The sequence below is a fragment of the Vombatus ursinus genome, unplaced genomic scaffold, assembly GCF_900497805.2.
Source record: "Vombatus ursinus unplaced genomic scaffold, bare-nosed wombat genome assembly UNPS02007284.1, whole genome shotgun sequence".
NCBI lineage: Eukaryota > Metazoa > Chordata > Mammalia > Diprotodontia > Vombatidae > Vombatus > Vombatus ursinus.
The window spans coordinates 12956345-12975505 of NW_020947062.1; the positions used below are offsets into that span (position 1 = coordinate 12956345).

At 43.6% G+C, this 19161-nt stretch overlaps 1 protein-coding gene across 3 annotated transcripts in view; it reads left to right on the forward strand.

Moving 5' to 3' along the window:
- The window catches only part of ASPG (asparaginase), a 129174-nt gene that overhangs the window by 25943 nt on the left and 84070 nt on the right, over positions 1–19161 (forward strand). Inside the window, exons 1-4 of one of the 3 annotated variants that reach the window (XM_027848959.1) lie at positions 843–879; positions 5199–5324; positions 5664–5747; positions 7782–7908. In XM_027848959.1, the coding sequence (XP_027704760.1) occupies positions 853–879; positions 5199–5324; positions 5664–5747; positions 7782–7908 (364 nt within the window). In that variant the 5' untranslated portion in view covers positions 843–852. Of the gene's footprint in view, positions 1–842; positions 880–4700; positions 4797–5198; positions 5325–5663; positions 5748–7781; positions 7909–19161 lie in introns of those variants that run through there. The other 2 variants (XM_027848958.1, XM_027848957.1) reach the window with 2 other exon arrangements.

Consider the following 19161-nt stretch of genomic DNA (forward strand, 5'->3'; position numbering starts at 1 on the left):
TGTTCATTCATCATGGTAACAGGTACAATCACTTACAGACATTGAACACCTTTTAAATAGTGTCTTGCAGAGCCTTGGGAGTTTGACAAAACAGGGATTATTTGAGGGATGAGAAAACTGAAGCACAAAGAGGAAGTGGCATAGTGGAAAGAGTTCAGGACTTGAAAATAGAAGACCTGGGTTCAAATCCTGGGTCAGTCACTAAGTAGCTGTGTGACCTTAAGTAAGTCTTTTCCTTGGTTTCTCCATCTGTAAAATAGGGATAATAACCTTTGCATTCCCTTCCTCATAGACTTGTGAGGATTAAACGAGATAGTTGATGCAAAGTTCTTTGTAATGTCCAGCCATTCTACAGATGTTTGTTCATTTTAGCATGTATGCAAGTTCTTAGGTACCAGCTTTGTTTGATTTGTATTGTAGAAGTTACTGTGGGAAGTAACTTTTTTCTGTGCTAGTTATTTGCACTGGGCCCATGCCCAGGTTGCTGGACAGAATTCAGGTCATTTATGTCCCTTGGCAGAGGAAAGAGTTTTTATTTTGGGTATGAATGTGTAGTTGATGCACCTGGGTTCAAATTCTGGTTTCGCTATTTTTACTACTACCTACCAGAGGGGACTCAGTTTCCACATTTGTAAAATAAGAGTGTTGGACCAGTTGGCCTCTGTGGGCCCATTCAGCTCTGACTTTCTGTGATTGGATTAGATGATCTTTGCAGTCTCTTTCAGCTGGAAATCCTGTAATCCCATCACCAGGATGGGGAGGAACTGGAGATCATGCCATGGGAGGGATGGGTTGGTTGAAGGAAATGGGGAAGTTTTGCCTGGCAAAGAGAAGAGAGGAATCACAGATACCATGGTAGTCTTCAGGTATTTTATCCAGGTGTGAGAGACATCAGATTTGTGTTTCGTGGCTTCAGAGGACCAAAACAAGGAGTAACGGGAGGAAAGTATACAGGGAGACAAGTTTTTGACTTGATGGTGGGAAAAATTTGCTAATAGAGTCAGCCCATAGTTGGGAGGTCATGGGAGATTATGTGGAAGGTGGGAGACCACTTGGCAGCGAGCGATGTGATAGGATGAGTTCTTTGCTAGTTCTGGGTTGGATAGGATGACCTTTGAGGCTGCTTCTGACTCCTAAGATTCTGGGAGCTACAAATTTTTTCCTTTTAGAAGTCTCCTGTCTGGGAAATTATCGAAGCAAACTGCTGATTTTCATCTACTTCATTCAATGCGGCAGTCAGCCACTAGAGGGAGCCCCTCGCCCTCCTCTTGCTACCTACTGGGCTTTGGCCATCAACGTCTTTGCCCTGCCCGCGGATTTCTCCTGGTTGGCTATACCTTAGGGGCTGCCAGCAGGCAAAGCTCTATGAGTAAACAAATTTCGAGGAAACATTATTAGACAGGGAGGCCTCAGCAGCCAGAACAGAGCTCTCAGGCTGATCTGTACTGGCCAGCTTTTCCAGGCCGGTCAGGTCCATTCACAGCCAATTAATATCCTACTCTAGGATGTTACCCATTTTCTTTCCTTTGCTGTTCCAGCTCCCTGCTCTGGCACCCTGCACAGACCTCTACTTCTTATTCAGAATCATGGAATTTGAGAGTTGGAAGATATTTCAGTGGCCATCTAGAACAACTCATACATGAAAGGAAGCCCCTCTATAACTTATCTGACAAGTAGTCATCTAACATCTGTTTCAAAACCACCAAGGAGGAGGAACTCACCACTTCTGCCCCACTTTTGGAAATCTCTCTTGTTAGGAAGCTTTTCTTGACAGAGCCTAGATTTGTCTCTTTGTGATTTCTACCCATTACTCCTGTTCCTGCCCTCTGGAGTCAGATGGAACAAGTCTAGTTCCTCCTCCACAAGCCAGCGCTTCAGATACTTGAAGCTATCCTTTCCCCTACTGAACCTTCTCTTTTCCAAGTTAAACACCCCCAGTTCCTTCAACAGACTCTCATATGACAAACTCAAAGTCCTGAACTGGACTGCTGGCTGCCCTGCTCTGGGCACTCTCTAGCTTCGCAAAGCCTTTCTGAAATGGTGATGCCCAAAACTGAATAGAATATGCTCCAGATTCAGAGTACAGAGGGACTGTCATTCCTCTATTCCTATGCTGCTTTGAATGCAGGCCAAGAGCACATTAGCTTTTTTGGCTACTGTATTCCATGGCTGTATTACTGACTTTGCCTGTCAGTAAAATCCTTTAATCTTTGTCAGAACAATTGCTGGCTAGCCATGCCTCCCCCATCTTATACTTATGGTTTTGTTTGTTTGGGTTTCTTTGTACTTAAGTGCAAAAATTTTTATTCTGCCTAGTGCCCTTGGCTTTCATGATCCTTTTGGATCCTGACTGTCATCCCCTGTGTCAGCTACCTCTCCTAGCTTTGTTAACCAAGATTAAGAAGACTCATTTTTTCTTTTGCTGGGGAAGAGCCAGAGTTTTCTTATGACATTTAGTCTCTGAAGCTTTCATTTGAATTCTTACCTTAATAAAGTGGGGGAATGGTGGGAAAACCTGGAAAGGTCATCTCCTTGTGATTGTGGGCAACTTTCTTAATCTCCCAGATCTCAGTTTTCTACAAGACGAGGGAGATGTATGCGATTGCTTTTAGGCTGCCTTCTAGTTACGGCATTCTATGTTCTAGATTCTAAGGTCACGCTTCCAGTGATATTATGTTCTATGTTCTAAGGTCATTTCTGGGGCTGACATTCTCTCTTCTATGTTCTAAGATCCATTTCACATTTGACATTCTATGTTCTATGTTTTGAAGGTTCTTCCAGCTCTCATGTTCTATTGGTCTGTCTATGCCCACTGGCACAACCAATCACATTGATGAAATTCTGTCTGTGTTTATTCATTCACTGATTATTCACTGGATATCTTCCATGTGTCCCATGTGCCTAGTCCTGTGCTAGGGGAATACATGACAAGAAGGTTTGGTCCCTACCCTCAGGGAGCAAGCTGGGGTGGTAAAACAGGTATGAAAAGTTAAAGGGACAATCTAATAGATATCACAGAACAGTGATTGAAATATAACAAATGAAGGTTCCATTCAACATGGACTGGGGTGGACTGGAGATGCCTTATGGAGCAGGTGGGACCTGAACCAGGCCCTACAGGCTATGTACATGGCTGGGAAGAGTGGGAAAGGGCAGAGGATATTCTAGTTAGGGACAGAATATGTGGATCAATGAGGTAAGAATATGGAAATATAATGTAAATACCCCCAGAAAAGGAGAGTATTCTCATTCAGTAGTCTGTGGATCAGGAAGAAAATCCCCCCGAATGCCGAACCTAGATTAGCTTCTTGCAGTTCAAGGTCAATCCTTTGAATTCTGCCCTGTCAACTGGTTTTGAGGTTCCCCTTAAATTTAAATTTCAAAAGTGGCCATTGGTGTCAGTGATCAGTAACTCCAATTTGGTGGAGTGGGGGAGGAAGGGTTCAGAAATGTAATTGTGGAGGACTGTGAGGATGGATGGGTGCTGCAGAGATGCAGATTTTTGGCTCTGTTGTGTAAGGAAAGGTTTCCAAATAAGCAAGGCTGCTCCAAAGTGGAATGGGCTTCCTTAGGAGACAGTGAGCTTCTTATCCTTGGAAGTCAAGTGGAAGGGGGATGGCCATTCTTTGGGTTTGTGCTATTTTACTTCAGAGATCCTCCCAAGCTCTGAGTTTCATTCAATCTGTGACCAAAGTAGGGAACAGTGATGGTGGAGTGACCTTAAGGAGTGACAACAGTAAGGATGTCTGTGGGGAGTAGCAATGGAGAGATAGTGGTCTTACAATGAATGAATGAAAAAACATTTCTAAAGTACTTACTACGTAGAAGAACAAGACAGTTTCTGTTCTCAAGAAGGTTACATTCTTTTTTTAAAAAAAAATGTTTAATTTTTTCCCAATTACATGTAAAAATAATTTTTAACATTCATTTTTAAAAATTTTGAGTTCCAAATTCTCTCCCTCCCTCCTTCCTCTCCCCACTCCCTCAGACAGTAAGCAATTTGATATAGGCTATACTTGTGCAATCATGCAAAACATATTTCCATGTTAGTCGTGTTGTGAAAGAAGACACAGACTAAAAAGGAAAAAAAAACAATGAAAAAATAAAGAAAGTGAAAAAATAGTATGCTTTGGTCTGCATTCAGACTCCATCAGTTCTTTCTCTGGGTGTGGATAGCATTTTTCTTCATGAGTCCTTTGGAATTGCCTTGGATCATTGTATTGCTGAGAATAGCTAAGTCATTCACAGTTGATCATAGTACAATATTGCTGTTCAATGTTCAAAGGGTTCTGTTCACTTTACTTTGCATTAATTCATTAAGTCTTTCCAGGTTTTTCTGAATCTATCCTGCTTGTCATTTCTTATAGCACAATAGTATTCCATCACAGTCATACCACAACTTGTTCAGTCATTCCCCAATAGATGGGCATACCCTTAATTTCCAATTCTTTGCCACCACAAAAAGAGCTGCTATAAATATTTTTGTACAAATAGGTCCTCTTCCCTTTTTTTGATCTCTTTAGGATACAGACCTCAGTGGTATTGCTAGGTCAAAGGGTATGCCCAGTTTTATAGCCCTTTGGGCATAGTTCCAAATTGCTCAAGGAAGTTACATTCTAATAAGGCATGACATCACATAGAGGAAGTTACAGCTGAAAGTCAAATAGAAAGGTCCCATGATTCTTAGGGTGCAGCAGCAAAGAAGATGGTAATGAATCTTCTTTTGTGTCATTCCCCTGATGAAACCATATCTATTTCTGATGTTGAGCCCCTTGACAATATCAAGAACTTTGGTGGTGAGAACTGTCCTTTCTGGGTCTATAGTATCTGTGATGGTCTAGTAAGTAAGGGCTGCATCACTGGCAGAAGTTGCCAGTTCCATCTCCACAGGGATGGCTCTGCTAGATGATGGCTTCAGGGGCTAAGCTGGAGGCAGGGATGGTAGTTGGGGGTTGGGTGGGACTCTGCTGTCCCTGGGGTGACTGAGGAATCAGTGATCCTGAGGATTTACTGCAAGGGAAGATGACCATGGGGACCAAGCGACCTCAAGGTAGTGATTGTGGAGAACCACCATGGTGGAGGGGAGGCAGTGACTACAGGGATCAATAACTTTGGGGTGGTGATTTGTAGAGGGTTTGGCTTTGCCATGTTTTTTTGACTGAGATTTTCTTTTTCCCTCTCCTCTGTTTCCCTGTTAGAGGAATTATGAGCAGTATTTTGGCTTTGTAATCATCCACGGCACAGACACCATGGCCTTTGCCTCCTCCATGCTCTCCTTCATTCTAGGGAACCTTCAGAAAACTGTCATCCTCACAGGCGCTCAGGTAACCAGCCCCTGACTCTGCTTAGGACACAGGGGAGCAAGGGAGGGAAAAGGCTGCTTCAGCCACCTCTGCCTGCCCTAGACTTGGTACAAAATATTACTCCTTCCACTGTCTTTGGTGACAGTCTTATCCCAGTACCTCCAGCAGCCTGCAGAGACACTCACTGGGCCCTCCTGTCCAATCTCTCTGCAGTGACCAGGGGGAGTGACTGACGGTGCTAGTGATAGGGAGCAACCACAGGGAATGATAACTGAGGTGGGAATAGGGCAATGCCTGTTATACAGAGGAGGAAAAGAAGAGGTGCCGTTCTCCACCTCCATCTCCATCTCCCTTTTCTAGGTCCCCATCCACACTCTTTGGAATGATGGCCGGGAGAACCTGCTTGGTGGCCTCCTCATGGCCGGACATTATGTGATTCCAGAGGTACGGACTTTTTTTTTCACTTGCCTAAGCTGGGACTTTGCTTGCACTTGTGAAAGGAGTCATATCAAAAGGACCTTATTTCTGCCTGGTCTCAACTGAATCACTGAGGCATCAAGTATATACATAGGATCACATAGTAGAATAAATATTATTACAGCAACTAGGTGGTGATATATAGATAGAGTGTTGGACTTGGAATCAAAATGACCCAAATTAAAATCCTGCTTTGCACACTTGCTAGCTGTGTGACGTTGGTCAAGTCACTTGACTTATGTCAGCCTCAGCTTTCTCATCTGCAAAATGGGGATAATAATATCGCCTATGTCATTAAAAAATATTGAGAAAGTCACCTCTGTCATGGGGATATTGTGAGGGTCAAATGAGATGACACGTAAAGTACTTTGCACATTTTAAAACTATATAAATGCTAGCAATTATTATTACTAATAGAAATAACAATAGCTGATGTTTCTCTGAAGTGTTTTAAGTACAGAGCAATACCTGGAATGAGCTTGAAGTTGGGTTTGGAGTCAGAAGACCTGGATTTAAAAAATAAAATTCCTCTTGCAAAATTTTCCATTAAGATACTTGACAACTCTGAGGTTCCCTTAACATTTTAAGTTTTACAGATGGAAAAACTGAGGTCCAGGGAGGGCAATGACCTGCCCAAGGTCACCCAGGTAGGAGATGACAAAGCAGTATTCTTTCCACTATATAATGCTACTTTTGTCCCTCTTAGTGGACAACAAGTGATTCTCCTCCCAGCAGGTACCTTCTTCCAGAGCCTCCCTTCATTTTTTCTCAATATTTTTTTAATGAGGCAGTTCACAGAATCCAATGAAGTGGAAGACAGCCCTGATTTCAGAATTGGGTGGTGTGGTGCAATAGAAAGAGTGTCATGTGGAATTGGAGGGCCTGGGTTCAGGTGCCAGCTCTGAAACTTGGTAGCTATGTAACCCTGGATTAGTTACTTAATCTCTCTTGGCCTCATTTTCCTGCCCTGTAAAATAAGAAGGCTGGGCTACTAGATTATCTCTAAGGTCTCTTTCAGCTCTGAAGACTCTCTGTAAAATGAAGAGGTTGGACAAATTGATTTCAAGGCCTTTTTTTCTTCTAAAACCTAGGATACTTATGTTGAGGGACTTTATGAACATTTAATTTTTATTTTGTTTTTTCTCAATTACACATAAACAAAATTGTTTCAACTTTTTTTAAAATTTTGAGTTCCAAATTCTCTCCCTCCCTCCTCTCCTTCCCACTTCCTTAAGAAGGCAAGCAATTTGATATTGATTATACATGAGCAGTCATGCAAAACATTTCCATATTAGCCATGTTGCGAAAGAAAATGTGGACAAACTCCCCCCCCCCCCCAAAAAAAGCAGTTACAAAAGTTAAAAAAATATGCCTCAATCTGCATTCAGACTCCATCAGTTCTTTCTCTGGAGGTGGTTAACACTTTTCATCATGAGTCCTTCAGAATTGTCTTAGATCATTTTATTGTTAAGAATAGCTAAGTCATTCACAGTTGATCATCACACAATGTTGTTGTTACTGTGTACAATGTTCTCCTGGTTCTGCTCGTTTTACTTTGTATCAGTTCATGTAAGTCTTTCCAGATTTTCCTGAAAGCATCCTGCTCAATAGTATTCCATCACAATCATATACTACAACTTGTCAACCATTCCTCAATTGATAGGCGTCAAGGAGGTCTTGCCCATATGCTGTCTCTCTCATAACTTATTTTCTTCTTCTTCTTCTTCTTCTTCTTCTTTTTAGACCAACTCTGACATTTAATGGTAGAGGCCATTCAATCTGGGGTTCAAACTCCTGGATCTCAGCCTGTTCTCATGATTGTGTCACTGTCCCTCCTTAGGAAAGAAGTCTGCCTCTCCCTGCTCTCCATTTCTCTTCCTCTTTCACAGTCAGAATAGGAGGGGATCAGCAGGGGTTTGGGCCCCCCGGGTCCCCATTAATTCATCTCCTCCTCCCACCTGCACCTGCTGAGTCTGCACTGAGCTCCTGTTTCTCTTGCAGGTCTGCCTCTTCTTTCAAAACCAGCTGTACCGGGGGAACCGGGTGACAAAGGTGGATTCTCAACGGTTTGCAGCCTTCTGCTCACCCAACCTGCCTCCACTTGCCATCATTGGTGCTGATACCACAGGTGAGAAAGTAGCATATAGAGGGAAAGCTGTGACCTCGTTATCAGAAGTAACTTCTGATGAGAAGCCACCTAGCTTCCCCCTTCATCCTCTTTGGACAAGGGAAGGAAGAGCCTGGGTCTTCTCTTAAGAATTGAGATTGTAGAATTGAGAACTGGGATTGTGAAAGCGTAGAACTGAGAACTGGAAATGATCTTAGTGAGAGGTCATGTAGTTCATTCCCCTCAGGAAACAGGTCCAGAGATGTGAAATTACTTGTCTGAAGTTACAAAGACAGGAAATGTTAGTATGGGAGCTCAATCAAAATCAGGTCTCCTAGCTTCTTGTCCAATATCTCTTCCCTTGTTCCATGATGCCGATATTAACCAACTTTCTCTCACAACCAGACTCAGACTTAGAGGGAACAGTTACTCCCTCCTTGAGAATATTCCCTGAGAAGACAGAGGAGGAGGAGGAGGAGGAGGAGGAGGAAATGCTGTTTATCACATCAGACCCTGAATCCAGTTTTTTGTGTGGCTTAAGAGCAGTTTGCTTTTGTGTTTAGAGGACTCAGGGAGTTACTTGGAATGAATCAATGAATTTCAGAACCTCAGACTAGGGAGGGAATTGGGGCAGAAATCCTTTTTACTTCTGCCCCAACCAGTGGTCATTCAGCATCTAGTAACAGGGAAATTGCAACCCATTCTTCTTCTGGACAGACGTGCTGGTTAGGAACCACTGGATGGATGGCATAAAGGTACGCGCACTAGATCTGGGGTTATGAGACCTGGGTTTGAAACTCAGCTCCAAGTCTTAGTAGCTGTGTGACCCTGTGCAAATCACTGAATCTTAGTCTTCCAGTTATAAAGTGGGAGCTGTACTACCTGCCTTACAGGACGATTGGGAGGAAAGCACTTTAATCTTAAAGACCTATAGAAATGTGGGGCATTATGGTTAGGAAATTTCACCTTATAGAACTGAAGCCTGACTCTGCAAATCCCCATCCCAACCCCCACCCCCTCCTTGACATTACTCCTCCTTCTGCCCACTGGATCGAAGTAATTTTTTTTTTTTTTAATTAGAGTTGGAAGGGCCCTCATGTAATCTAGGCAGTAGGTGGATAGAGCCCTGGGCCTAGGGTCAGGAAGACCTGAGTTCAAATGTGACCTTAGACATATACTAGACTTGTGATCCTGGGCGGGTCACTTTATCTTCTGTTTGCCTCAGTTTCCTTAACTGTAAAATGGGGATAGTAATAGAACCTACCTCTCATGGCTTCTGTGAGCATCGAATGAGATAATATTTGTAAAGTATACAGTACCTGGTATATAATAGGTGCTTAATAAATGGTTGTTTCTTTCCTTCCTAATCTGTAGCTGAGAAGGACTTCTCCAATAAGTGGTTAGCCAGTCTTTGCTTGAAGACCTTCAGTGAGAGGACATTTGGGCCACCAGAAAATACTTAGCTTAGGCAGTCATAATTCTTGCTGTACCATTAAGTCCCTCTGATACAAGGCAAGGTACTCACCCAGTCTGAACTTCAGTTTCCCCACCTGGGAAAGGTGACCACACTGAGCCCCACCTTTGGGCCCTCAGCTCAGGCTGTCATGGCTAACAGGGACCCAGTGGTTATCATCCTAGAAGAGGGATGAAAGAGAGACTGGACCTGAGATTTCATTGCTATAGGAAATTCGAAGGTAAGGAAACTCCCTAACTAATGTAGATTGACGCTTTCTTTGCACTTTGGTCTTAGATGAATGCCTAGCAGTGGTGTCAGACTCAAATAGGATTGCTAACTGTGGGTGGACCCCAAGGATCATTCTTTCTTCTCCTTCTCCTCCCCTTCCCCCTCTCCATCCTCCTCCCCCTTTTCCTCCTTCCCCTCCTTGTCCTTCCCCTCCCCCTTCTCCCCCTCCCCCTCCTCCCATGTCTGTTTCTGTGGTTTTATCTTGTTTCTGCTGATCTCAAACAATATACATTTATTAAGTACCTACTACACTTACTAGCTATATGACAACAACAATAACTATGTACCAGACACTGTGCTAAGCACTGGGGATAAAAAAAGAAAGGTAAAAGACAGTCCCTGACCTCAAGGAGCTTCCATTCTAATGGAGACAACATGCCAACTAATATATACAAGGCAAGCTATATACAGGTTAAATAGGAAGTAATTAACAGAGAAGACGCTGGAATTTTTTTTTTTTTTTTGCTTTTTGGTGAGGCAATGGGGGTTAAGTGACTTGCCCAGGGTCACACAGCTAGTAAATGTAAGGTGTCTGAGGCTGGATTTGAACTCAGGTCCTCCTAACTCCAGGGCCAGTGCTCTATCCACTGCGCCACCTAGCTGTCCCAGGCACTGGAATTAAGAAGGGCTGGGGAAGGCTTTGTAGCAAGTGGGATTTTAGTTGGGACTTAAAGAAGCCAGAGAGATCAGCAGTCAGAAGTGAGGAGGGAGAGCGTTCCCGGAATGAAGGACAGCCAGAGAAAATGCCTAGAGCTGAGAGAAAGAGTGTCTTATTCGTGGAACAGCCAGGAGGCGAGTATCGCTGGTTTGAAGAGTACATGATGACTTTCTGATTTCTATGTCTAGCTTGAGTCTCACCCCTAAGTTCCACATCATTAACTGACTTCTGTGGACATTTCTAACTGGATCTCCCACAGGCATCTCAAAGTCAGTATGTGTAAAAAAAGAACTCATCTTTGTCCTCAAGCCTACTCCTCTTTCAAACTCCCCTGTTTCTGCTGGGGGTGTTGCCATCCTTCTGGTCACTCACGTTCACTATCTTGGTGACATACCGAACTCACTCTCATTCACAACACAGATAGAATCAGTTGCCAAATCTTGTCATTTCTACCTCTATTAGACCTCTCACATGTATCTTCTTTTGACTCACGGCCATCGCCCTAGTTCAGGCTGTCATTATTTCAGTAGTGTCTCTGCCTCAGCGCCCTCTCACCCATTCTCCACTCAGCTACCAGAATGATTTTCCTACAGGGCAGGTCCGATTATGTCACTTTCCTACTTAATAAACTCCAGTGGTTTCTTATTACACATAGAATTAAATATACATTTCTCTGTTTGGTATTTAAAGCCTTTCATGACCTAGTTCCATCCTATTTTTCTAGCCTTGTTATACATTACTCCCCTTCACACATACTATTATCCAATCAGGTTGGCCATCATGCTGTTCTTCACGCATGACCCTTCATCTCCCATCTCATAAGCTATCTCCATGCATGGAATGCCCTCCTTTCTTACGTCTGCCTCTTACAATCCTTTAAAGCTTCCTTCAAGGCTCAGCTCATGACCCACGTTTTACACTGAAACCTTCCCTCATCAAAAAGAAATCCACCTCTATAGGTACATGTTCTCTCCCCCCTAGGTAGATTGTAAGGTCCTTCAGGGCAGGAACTGTTTCACTTTTCTATTTGTAACCTTAGTGCCTAGCACATAATAGAATTCTGTCGTTTCAGTCATGTCCAACTCTTCATAACTGAATTTAGGGTTTTCTTGCAAAGATACTGGAATGGTTTGCCATTTCTTTCTCCAGCTCATTTTACAGATGAGGAAGCTAAGGCAAACAGGGTTAAGTGACTTGACAGAGTCACACAGCTAGTACGTATTTGAGGCTGGATTTGAACTCAGATTTTCTTTTCTTCAGGACTAGTGCTTAATCCATTTTGCTACCGAGCTAGTTGGAAAAGGCTTTAGAATCAAAAAGCCATAAGAAATAGAGGGAATGTTAAAAACTAGTACAGTCATCTCATTGTATAGATTGAATATATTGACACCCGGGGTAAGGAAGGTACTTGCCCAAGGTCACAGTCAGTGTAAGAGTTGGAACCAGAATCCACGTTCTACCTTTGTGCTTTCCAAGGATTGTGAGAAATGTATCCAATTATAGTTGAGCAGAGGCTACCCATCCTTACCACAATGCCATTTTTTTTTTTTGATTGTATGTGCGTGGGTGTGTGCACACATGCAGGTGGATTTTAGGACTCTCTCCTCCTGGTGACTGTAGGTATATGCTCAAAAAATGCAAAATTGTTTTTATGTAATGGAAGACAAAGAAAATTCGAAAGTATCTGTTACCTTCTAACATTACAGGTAAATACTGCTTAGGATTAGTATTGTCTGAAATTATGTCCCTATTCTTTTGTATTAGCACGGTCAGTTTAATTCGATTTAACTAGCAACTAGTGGCACAGTGGATTGAGCTTGGAGTCAGGAAGACTCATCTTCCTGAGTTCAAATCCAGCCTCAGACACTTACTAGCAGTGTGACCTCAGGCAAATCACTTTACACTGTTTGCCTCAGTTTTCTCATCTGTAAAATGAGCTTGAGAAGGAAATGGCAAACCATTCCAATATCTTTGCCAAGAAAACTCTGAATGGCTCACAAGGAGTTAGACATGACTGAATGACTGAACAGCAATAATAGGAGGTAGAAAACCACATTATATTCTACATGTGGGTACAAAAATGAAGACAACCCTGCTCTCAAGGAGTTTATAATCTAAAAAGTAAGAGGCATATATGCAAATAAGTAGGATATGAGACAAAATATATCAAGGGTCAAAGGAAAGATTGAGCCCAAGTGCTCTAGGAGTTTTAAGAAGGAGAATCAGTTTCAGCCGGAGGGAATCAGGGTGGGCTTCTCAGAGGTGGTGGCTTATGACCCTGGCCTTGAAAGAAGTGAAGAATTTCAGTAGAGGGCAGCCTGCACACATATATGGTGGCAGAAGGGGGCAGGATGCAGTTGAGGAACAGTGAGTTTGCTTGGAACAGAAACTATGGGAAGGGGAATGATGTGAGATAAGGCTGAAAAGGTAGCTGGAGCCAGACTGTGTTGAGCCTTAGGTGCCAGGTGGCTATGAGAAACTTCTAGAACAGCTGGGTTGAATTTTCCAGAAGACTATTTTATTCCCTTTACCAGCTTCTCTTTTCTCTCTTTCTCTTCTTCCCCTTCCCAACTTGGAAGAGGTTGGTAGCCCAGGTCTGGCACATAGTAGGTGCTTAATAAATATTTATTAATTGATTATTTCTGTCCTAGAAGGGAAGGACATTCCTAAGTTGCCTCCTATCCAAGAGTGAGGGCAGCATCTGACTCTGGGGCTAGGTGGAATACCTATTTCTTGGGATGATGAATTGCAAATTTAAACAAAAGCCCCAGCATCTGATGCTCTCCTCTTACCCCCTCTCCCAGCTGAGCTCTGGTCTTCTTGCTTTGTCCTGTTTCCTTCATTTTTGAACAACCCAATGACTGTCCCGCCTTGATTTGTAGTATACCTCGTCAGATCCCTGAGTCATAGTCTCCAGAGAACAGTAGAGACAGAAGGGATCTACCTGGAGCCCTGGGCAACTTTCTTCCTCTCTCTGGGCCTTTGTTTACCCATTGGAGAAATGAAGATTGGACTAGATCAGGGGTTCTTCATCCTTTTTGTGTCCTGGACCCCTGTGGCAGTCTGGTGAAGCCCATGGACCCCTTCTCGGAACAGTGTTTTTGAATGCATAAGATAAAATGCATAGGATTACAAAGGAAAAGAATTTTATGAAATATAATTATCTATCTGTCTATCAACAAGTTCCCAGTCCTCAGGTTAAGACTCTGGATGAGAGGGTCTCTGATGTCCTAGGATTGGAACCTTTGTGATCCTTTCTTCTTGCTTTACAGGCAGAGAAACAGGCCTAGAGGTGCTCACCTGATGAGTCAGGGGCAGAGTCAGGACTAGAAAACCTAGGTCTCCCGACTTTCAATTCCGGGCTCTTTTTTCTACACCATGTTCATTACTTGAGTTGCTGGGACACAGATTTCCAGATCCTTGAGGTGTGGAGCCAGAAGTGTATGCTTTGGTTTGGTGCCTGTACTCAGCCTCAGCTGTGGACGTGGGAAGGTTCCTCTGCGGACCAGGAGGGCACCCTCCTTTATGGGCTGTCTGGGTGGATCCTCCTCTGACTGTGGCCTGAACACTGCCCTCCCATGGTCCACCCACTTGGCAAGGGATCTCTGGCGTTGCTCCCTGCACCAGATCAGTTTGAGAAATCCCTTGGCTCTCTGATGACTTGTATGGCTGATGTAACGAGCAAGACTTTGTTGAGGTGACTTTGTTGCATGGTGTGGGAGGTGAAGGGGAAGGGAAGGGAGGAAGAATATATTAATCACCTACCGTGTGCCAAGCACTCTGCTAAGAGCTTCGTAACTTCTCAATTATCTAGTCCAGCAGCTCTAGGGAAGCTAGGTGGTGCAGTGGATAGAACACCAGGCCTAGAGTCAGGAAGAACTGAATCCAAATCCAGCCTCAGACACTTACTAGCTGTGTGACCCTGGGTAAGTCACCTCACTTTCCTCATCTATAAAATGAACTGGAGAAGGAAACGGCAAACCACTCCATTATCTTTGCCAAGAAAACTCCAAATGGGGTCATGAAGAGCTGGACATGACTGAAAAATGACTGAACAACAAAGGAGGTTAACCCCTTGTGGGTGTGGTTCCTTTTCAGTTAGTTCAGTTCAGTCAATATTTACTCTCTACCTGTGGCATGACCAGCTTGGCCCTGGCTAGACTACACAGGAGGCACTCTTCACAGTTGGAGGAGACCTCAGATTGCTGAGGCTGACCCTGAGAAGCAGGAAGCAGTGCGGTTATGTAGAAAGAGGGCTGGTTCAGGAATTAGAGGACCCGAGTTCAAATCCTGGCTCTGCTTGGTTTGCCTTGAGCAAATTATGTAACTGCTCTGGGTCTCAGTTTCTTTTTCTTTTTTTTTTTTTTTTTAGCCTAGGGTCACACAGCTAGTAAGTGTAGTGTCAGACCAGTGTCTGGTCTGAGGCTGGATTTGAACTCAGATCCTCCTGACTCCACAGCTCTATTCACTGCACCACCTAGCTGCCCCTGGGCCTCAATTTCTTAATCTGTACAATGAAGTGGTTGAACTAGATCCCCTCTAGCTTTAAGTGTATAATATCTCCTGATTTTACAGCTGGGGAAACTTGAGTCCCAGAAAGAGAAGGCACTTCCCTAGGCAGTTAGGTGGCACAGGGGATAGATTACTGGGGCTAAAGTCAGAAAGACCTGAGCTCAAATCCAGCCTCAGACACTAGCTGTGCGACCTTTAGGAAGTCACCTTACCTCAATTTCCTTAACCGTATAACAGATAAAAATAGCACCTACCTCCTAAGGTCGTTGTGAGAATCAAAGGAGATATTTGTAAAGTGGTTAGCACATTGTAGGCACTATATAATTTTTTTTTTGGTCCATTAGTTGTGTCACCATTTGGGGTTTTCTGGGCAGAGATACTGGAGTAGTTTGCCATTTCATTCTCCCACTACTTTTATGATGAGGAAACTGAAGCAAACAGGACTAAGTGACTTGCCCACAGTCACAAAACTAGCTTCTGAGGCCAAATTTGAACTCGGGTCCTCCTGATTCCAGGACTGGGACTCTATCCACTGTACCACCTAGCTGCCTTATATAAATATTAGCTATGGGTATTGTAACTGTTATTCCCCAAAATCACAGAGCAAGTTATTGGCAGAGCCAAGAGTGGAATCACATCTTCTGAACAGAAATGGGATAAAACATCTGTATTCTTTGGGGAAGATTTAAAAATTACAGTTATTTCTCTACCCACCCCAAACTCAGTGACATTACAAATACAATTTTGCCTTTTAAAAGAGTAATTCACCTGAGTTAATGAACTGTCTTGCTAGTTCTAAATTTTTTTTTCCAGGCTCAAATAGGAAAGATGATTTCCACTACTATGTGCTGAAATCTGTAGAGGGTATTCAAAATGTTTACATTTATAAAAAGTCACAGCACCAAGGGTCCCTTGAAGCCACCCTCCCCACCTCTGCTGTCACCCTATTGACTTTCCCTTTCCTTAGCTCCATCTCTGCCTCTGCTCGTTTGTCCTGCACTCTTTTCACTGCGTTGAACCCTCCTTGCCCTTGGGGTGCTCCCAGTCTAGAAGGGACTGGAGACAGAGAAGTCGCAGACCTAAGCCCTACCCTCAGGGAGGTGACGTATCTACCATCCTGGGTGCATCTCCATCTGGAGATGTTATTTCAGGGTCCTTCTAGCGGTGACAATGAGAATGAGCAAGTGCATCTGGAAATGCTTCCTGAATTCTAAAGCTTTATACAGATGTAGACACACACACACACACACACACACACACACACACACACACACACACATGACAGCGGTGGCGGGAGGTCACAAAAAAGAGAACTCAGCATGGGATGAGGTAGAAGATAGGGTATGGAGTTTAGAACTGGAAAGATCCTTATCAAGTTCATTGAGCCCTGATCAATTTATATAGGGAGAAACTGAGGCTTGACAATTGCCTCTAGGTTACAATATAGACTCCTTCACTCAGCCTCTCAAGCCCTTCCCAATCTTACTCTGGTTGGCTAACTCTCAGAAACTCCACTTCCAACCAAACCAGCCTATTTGTTCTTCCTTAAACAGGATGTTCTGCCTCTGGTCACTGTACTTTTGTACAGGCCATTCTCCATGACTGGAATTTACTCTCTCCTTATCTTTGCATTTGGGTGTAATCCCAGGCTTCCTTCAAGGCTCAGCTCAGTTTCGTCCTCCTACATGAAACCCATCCCAATTGCCTTCAGTTGCTAGTGCCCTCACCCCTAGAAATTACTTTGCATGCATTTTCAATTTACTTTTCTGTGTATCTATTGTTTCCTTCCACAGAATGTAAGCTTTTTGAGGGCAGGGACAGTCTTGTTTTTATATTTGTATCTCCAATACCTAACATAGTGTCAGTGCTTACTTAATAAATGGATTCAGGGGTCAAGAACCCTAAGGGTGTTCCTTCTAGGTGTGCTCATGTGCTTTCTTTGTCCTGCTTTTGGGATAGGCATCCAAGGAATTAGGTGTCTATGTCCCTGAGAGGGGTCTGTTTCTGTGTCTGGTGGACCCTCAGCGTAGTGTAGTAGCAAGACCACTGGAACTGAATGAATGAAAGAAGACATGGGTGAGGTTATACTACCAATTAGTGGCAGAACTGACAAAAAAATCAGGTTTCCTGACTCCCCATTAGCAATTGAGTGCAGGGAATGGGACTGGAAGAATGGGTAGGGAATGGATAGATAGACAGACGGATAGATAATATTGGCTAGCATTTATATAGTGCTTATCTCATTTGATCCTTGCAATATCCTTAGGAGGTAGGTGATATTATTATTATTCCTATTTTACAGATGAGGAAACTGAGGCTGAAATAGGTTAAGTGAGTTGCCCAGGTCACCCAGATAGGTAATAAGTATCTTGAGTTAGGATTCAAACTCAAGTCCTCCTGTCTCCAGGTCCAAGGCTCTATCTACTGCACCACCTAGCTACCTGATTATTATTTATTAAACGCTTAACTATGTGCCATAGTAAGTGCTGGGGACACAATTAGAAGCAAGGTAGACAGTCCCTGTCCTCAAGGAGCTTACATTCTAATGGAGGAACACAACACATAAAGGGAAGCTTGAGATAGGTAGCTTGTGGCAGCACTGAAGATTGGCAAAAGCTGACCTGTCCGAGTTGAGGGACCTTGGACGGAATCCAAGTCATCAACAGGGAGGTGATGGTCCAAGCAGAGGTAGCATGATGTGGATCAGTCCAGGAAAATAATATTAACCTCAGTAATACTGATAATTATAGCAATCTTCAGGGGATCCATGATCTCAATGGTGGGAGTACCTTCTTATTTTTTGATGCAGATTTCAGTCCATCCACATGCTTGTTGACTGACTGACTTATCTGCATGTCATGCTCTGTCTTGTGGATATCTTTCTGAAATCCCCCCCCACCCCGAGAAGATCTGCCCAATGCATTGCAAATCTTTCTCTCATCCTTTGACATCCTTCCTGGATGTCAGTGTAGCACTCAGGCCAGCCCTTCATCACTACTCGGGGCTGCTATGTCACTGGCTCCTCCTCTGTTTCTGATCCTACATGTGTTATTATGCCAGTAAGATAACAATAACTCACATTTTTATTGCATTGTAAGATTTACAAAGACCTTTCCCCCACAATACCCCTGTGATGTAGGCAGTGGTAATTCTTGCATTATCATTGAGAATCTTAGTGAACTTTAGAAACCATCTAGTCCAAAATGCTAATTTTACAGAAGTGGAAACAGGCTACAAAGGGGAAAGAGACAAATCCAAGGTCACATAACTAGTAAATATTACACATGGGGTTTGAACACAGGGCTTTTGACTCCAAGTTTTAGGGCTCTGTAAAATTGTTGTCAAGAACAGTCTACATACAGATAAGAAAACTCTGTCAGATTATCTAGTCCAACTCCCTCATTTTCAAGAGGGGGAAACTGAGGCCCTGCTTTAGAAGGGAAGAAATTTGCCAAAAGTCACAAGGCAATAAGTAGCATAGTTCATAGGAAATAGAGGTAGAAGGAACTTCAGAGTTCACCCAGTCCACCCCTTCCTTTTACACAAGAGAGAACTAACCTTAGGGGTCTTCCCCCCAGGTGGGGTATGGTGGATGAGGTCAGCTATTATACAAGCTATTTGCAGCTTGTAGAACATTGGAGACATAGTGCCTCTTTGTGTATCTGCCTGCCCTTGTCCCAAGAAAACCCAACAAAGGCAAGGTGTGAAGGAGGCCCTTCCCAGCCTCAGTCACCCTGGGGAGAGATGAGTCACAATCTTATCTGGTGTTTAGTGTGGCACTTCCTGGTGGCCCCAGTGCCCACTGGCAGAGTACGGGGGAGTTTGCTGTGTGAATCATGAGCCCTCTGCTAGCTTCCACCTGTCCCAAGTCCCAACAGGCTGCAAGAATCAGGTGGTGCCAAGCCGTCAATGAATAATCGGGTGAATGAGTTATTGCAAGGGAGGCAACATGGTGTGATAGAAAGAACACCGAGTTGGGAGTTGGGGAGACCTGGGTCACTGACTTGGTCTGTGACATTCGGAAAATCACTTTCCATTTCTTGGCCTCAGTTTCTCCCATTTGTAAAATGAGGGATGAGGACTTGAACAGTGGTGTCAAATAGAAATGGGGGCCACTATTCCGTAATAATATCCCTGTAGATCACACACTGACAGTTTTAAAAAGCAATGTTATCTGTGTTTTGTTGTATTTTTATTTCTGTTTTGATCTGGTGTGGGCTGCACTCAGGAATGTTGCAAGCCCTATGTTTGACACCTCTGGACAGAGGATCTTCAAGGTGCCTTCTAGCTCTTGGATCCTAGAATCTTGGAAAATGGAGTTTGAGGCACAAGAACGGACGTTCTCTTCGCTCACCCCCCG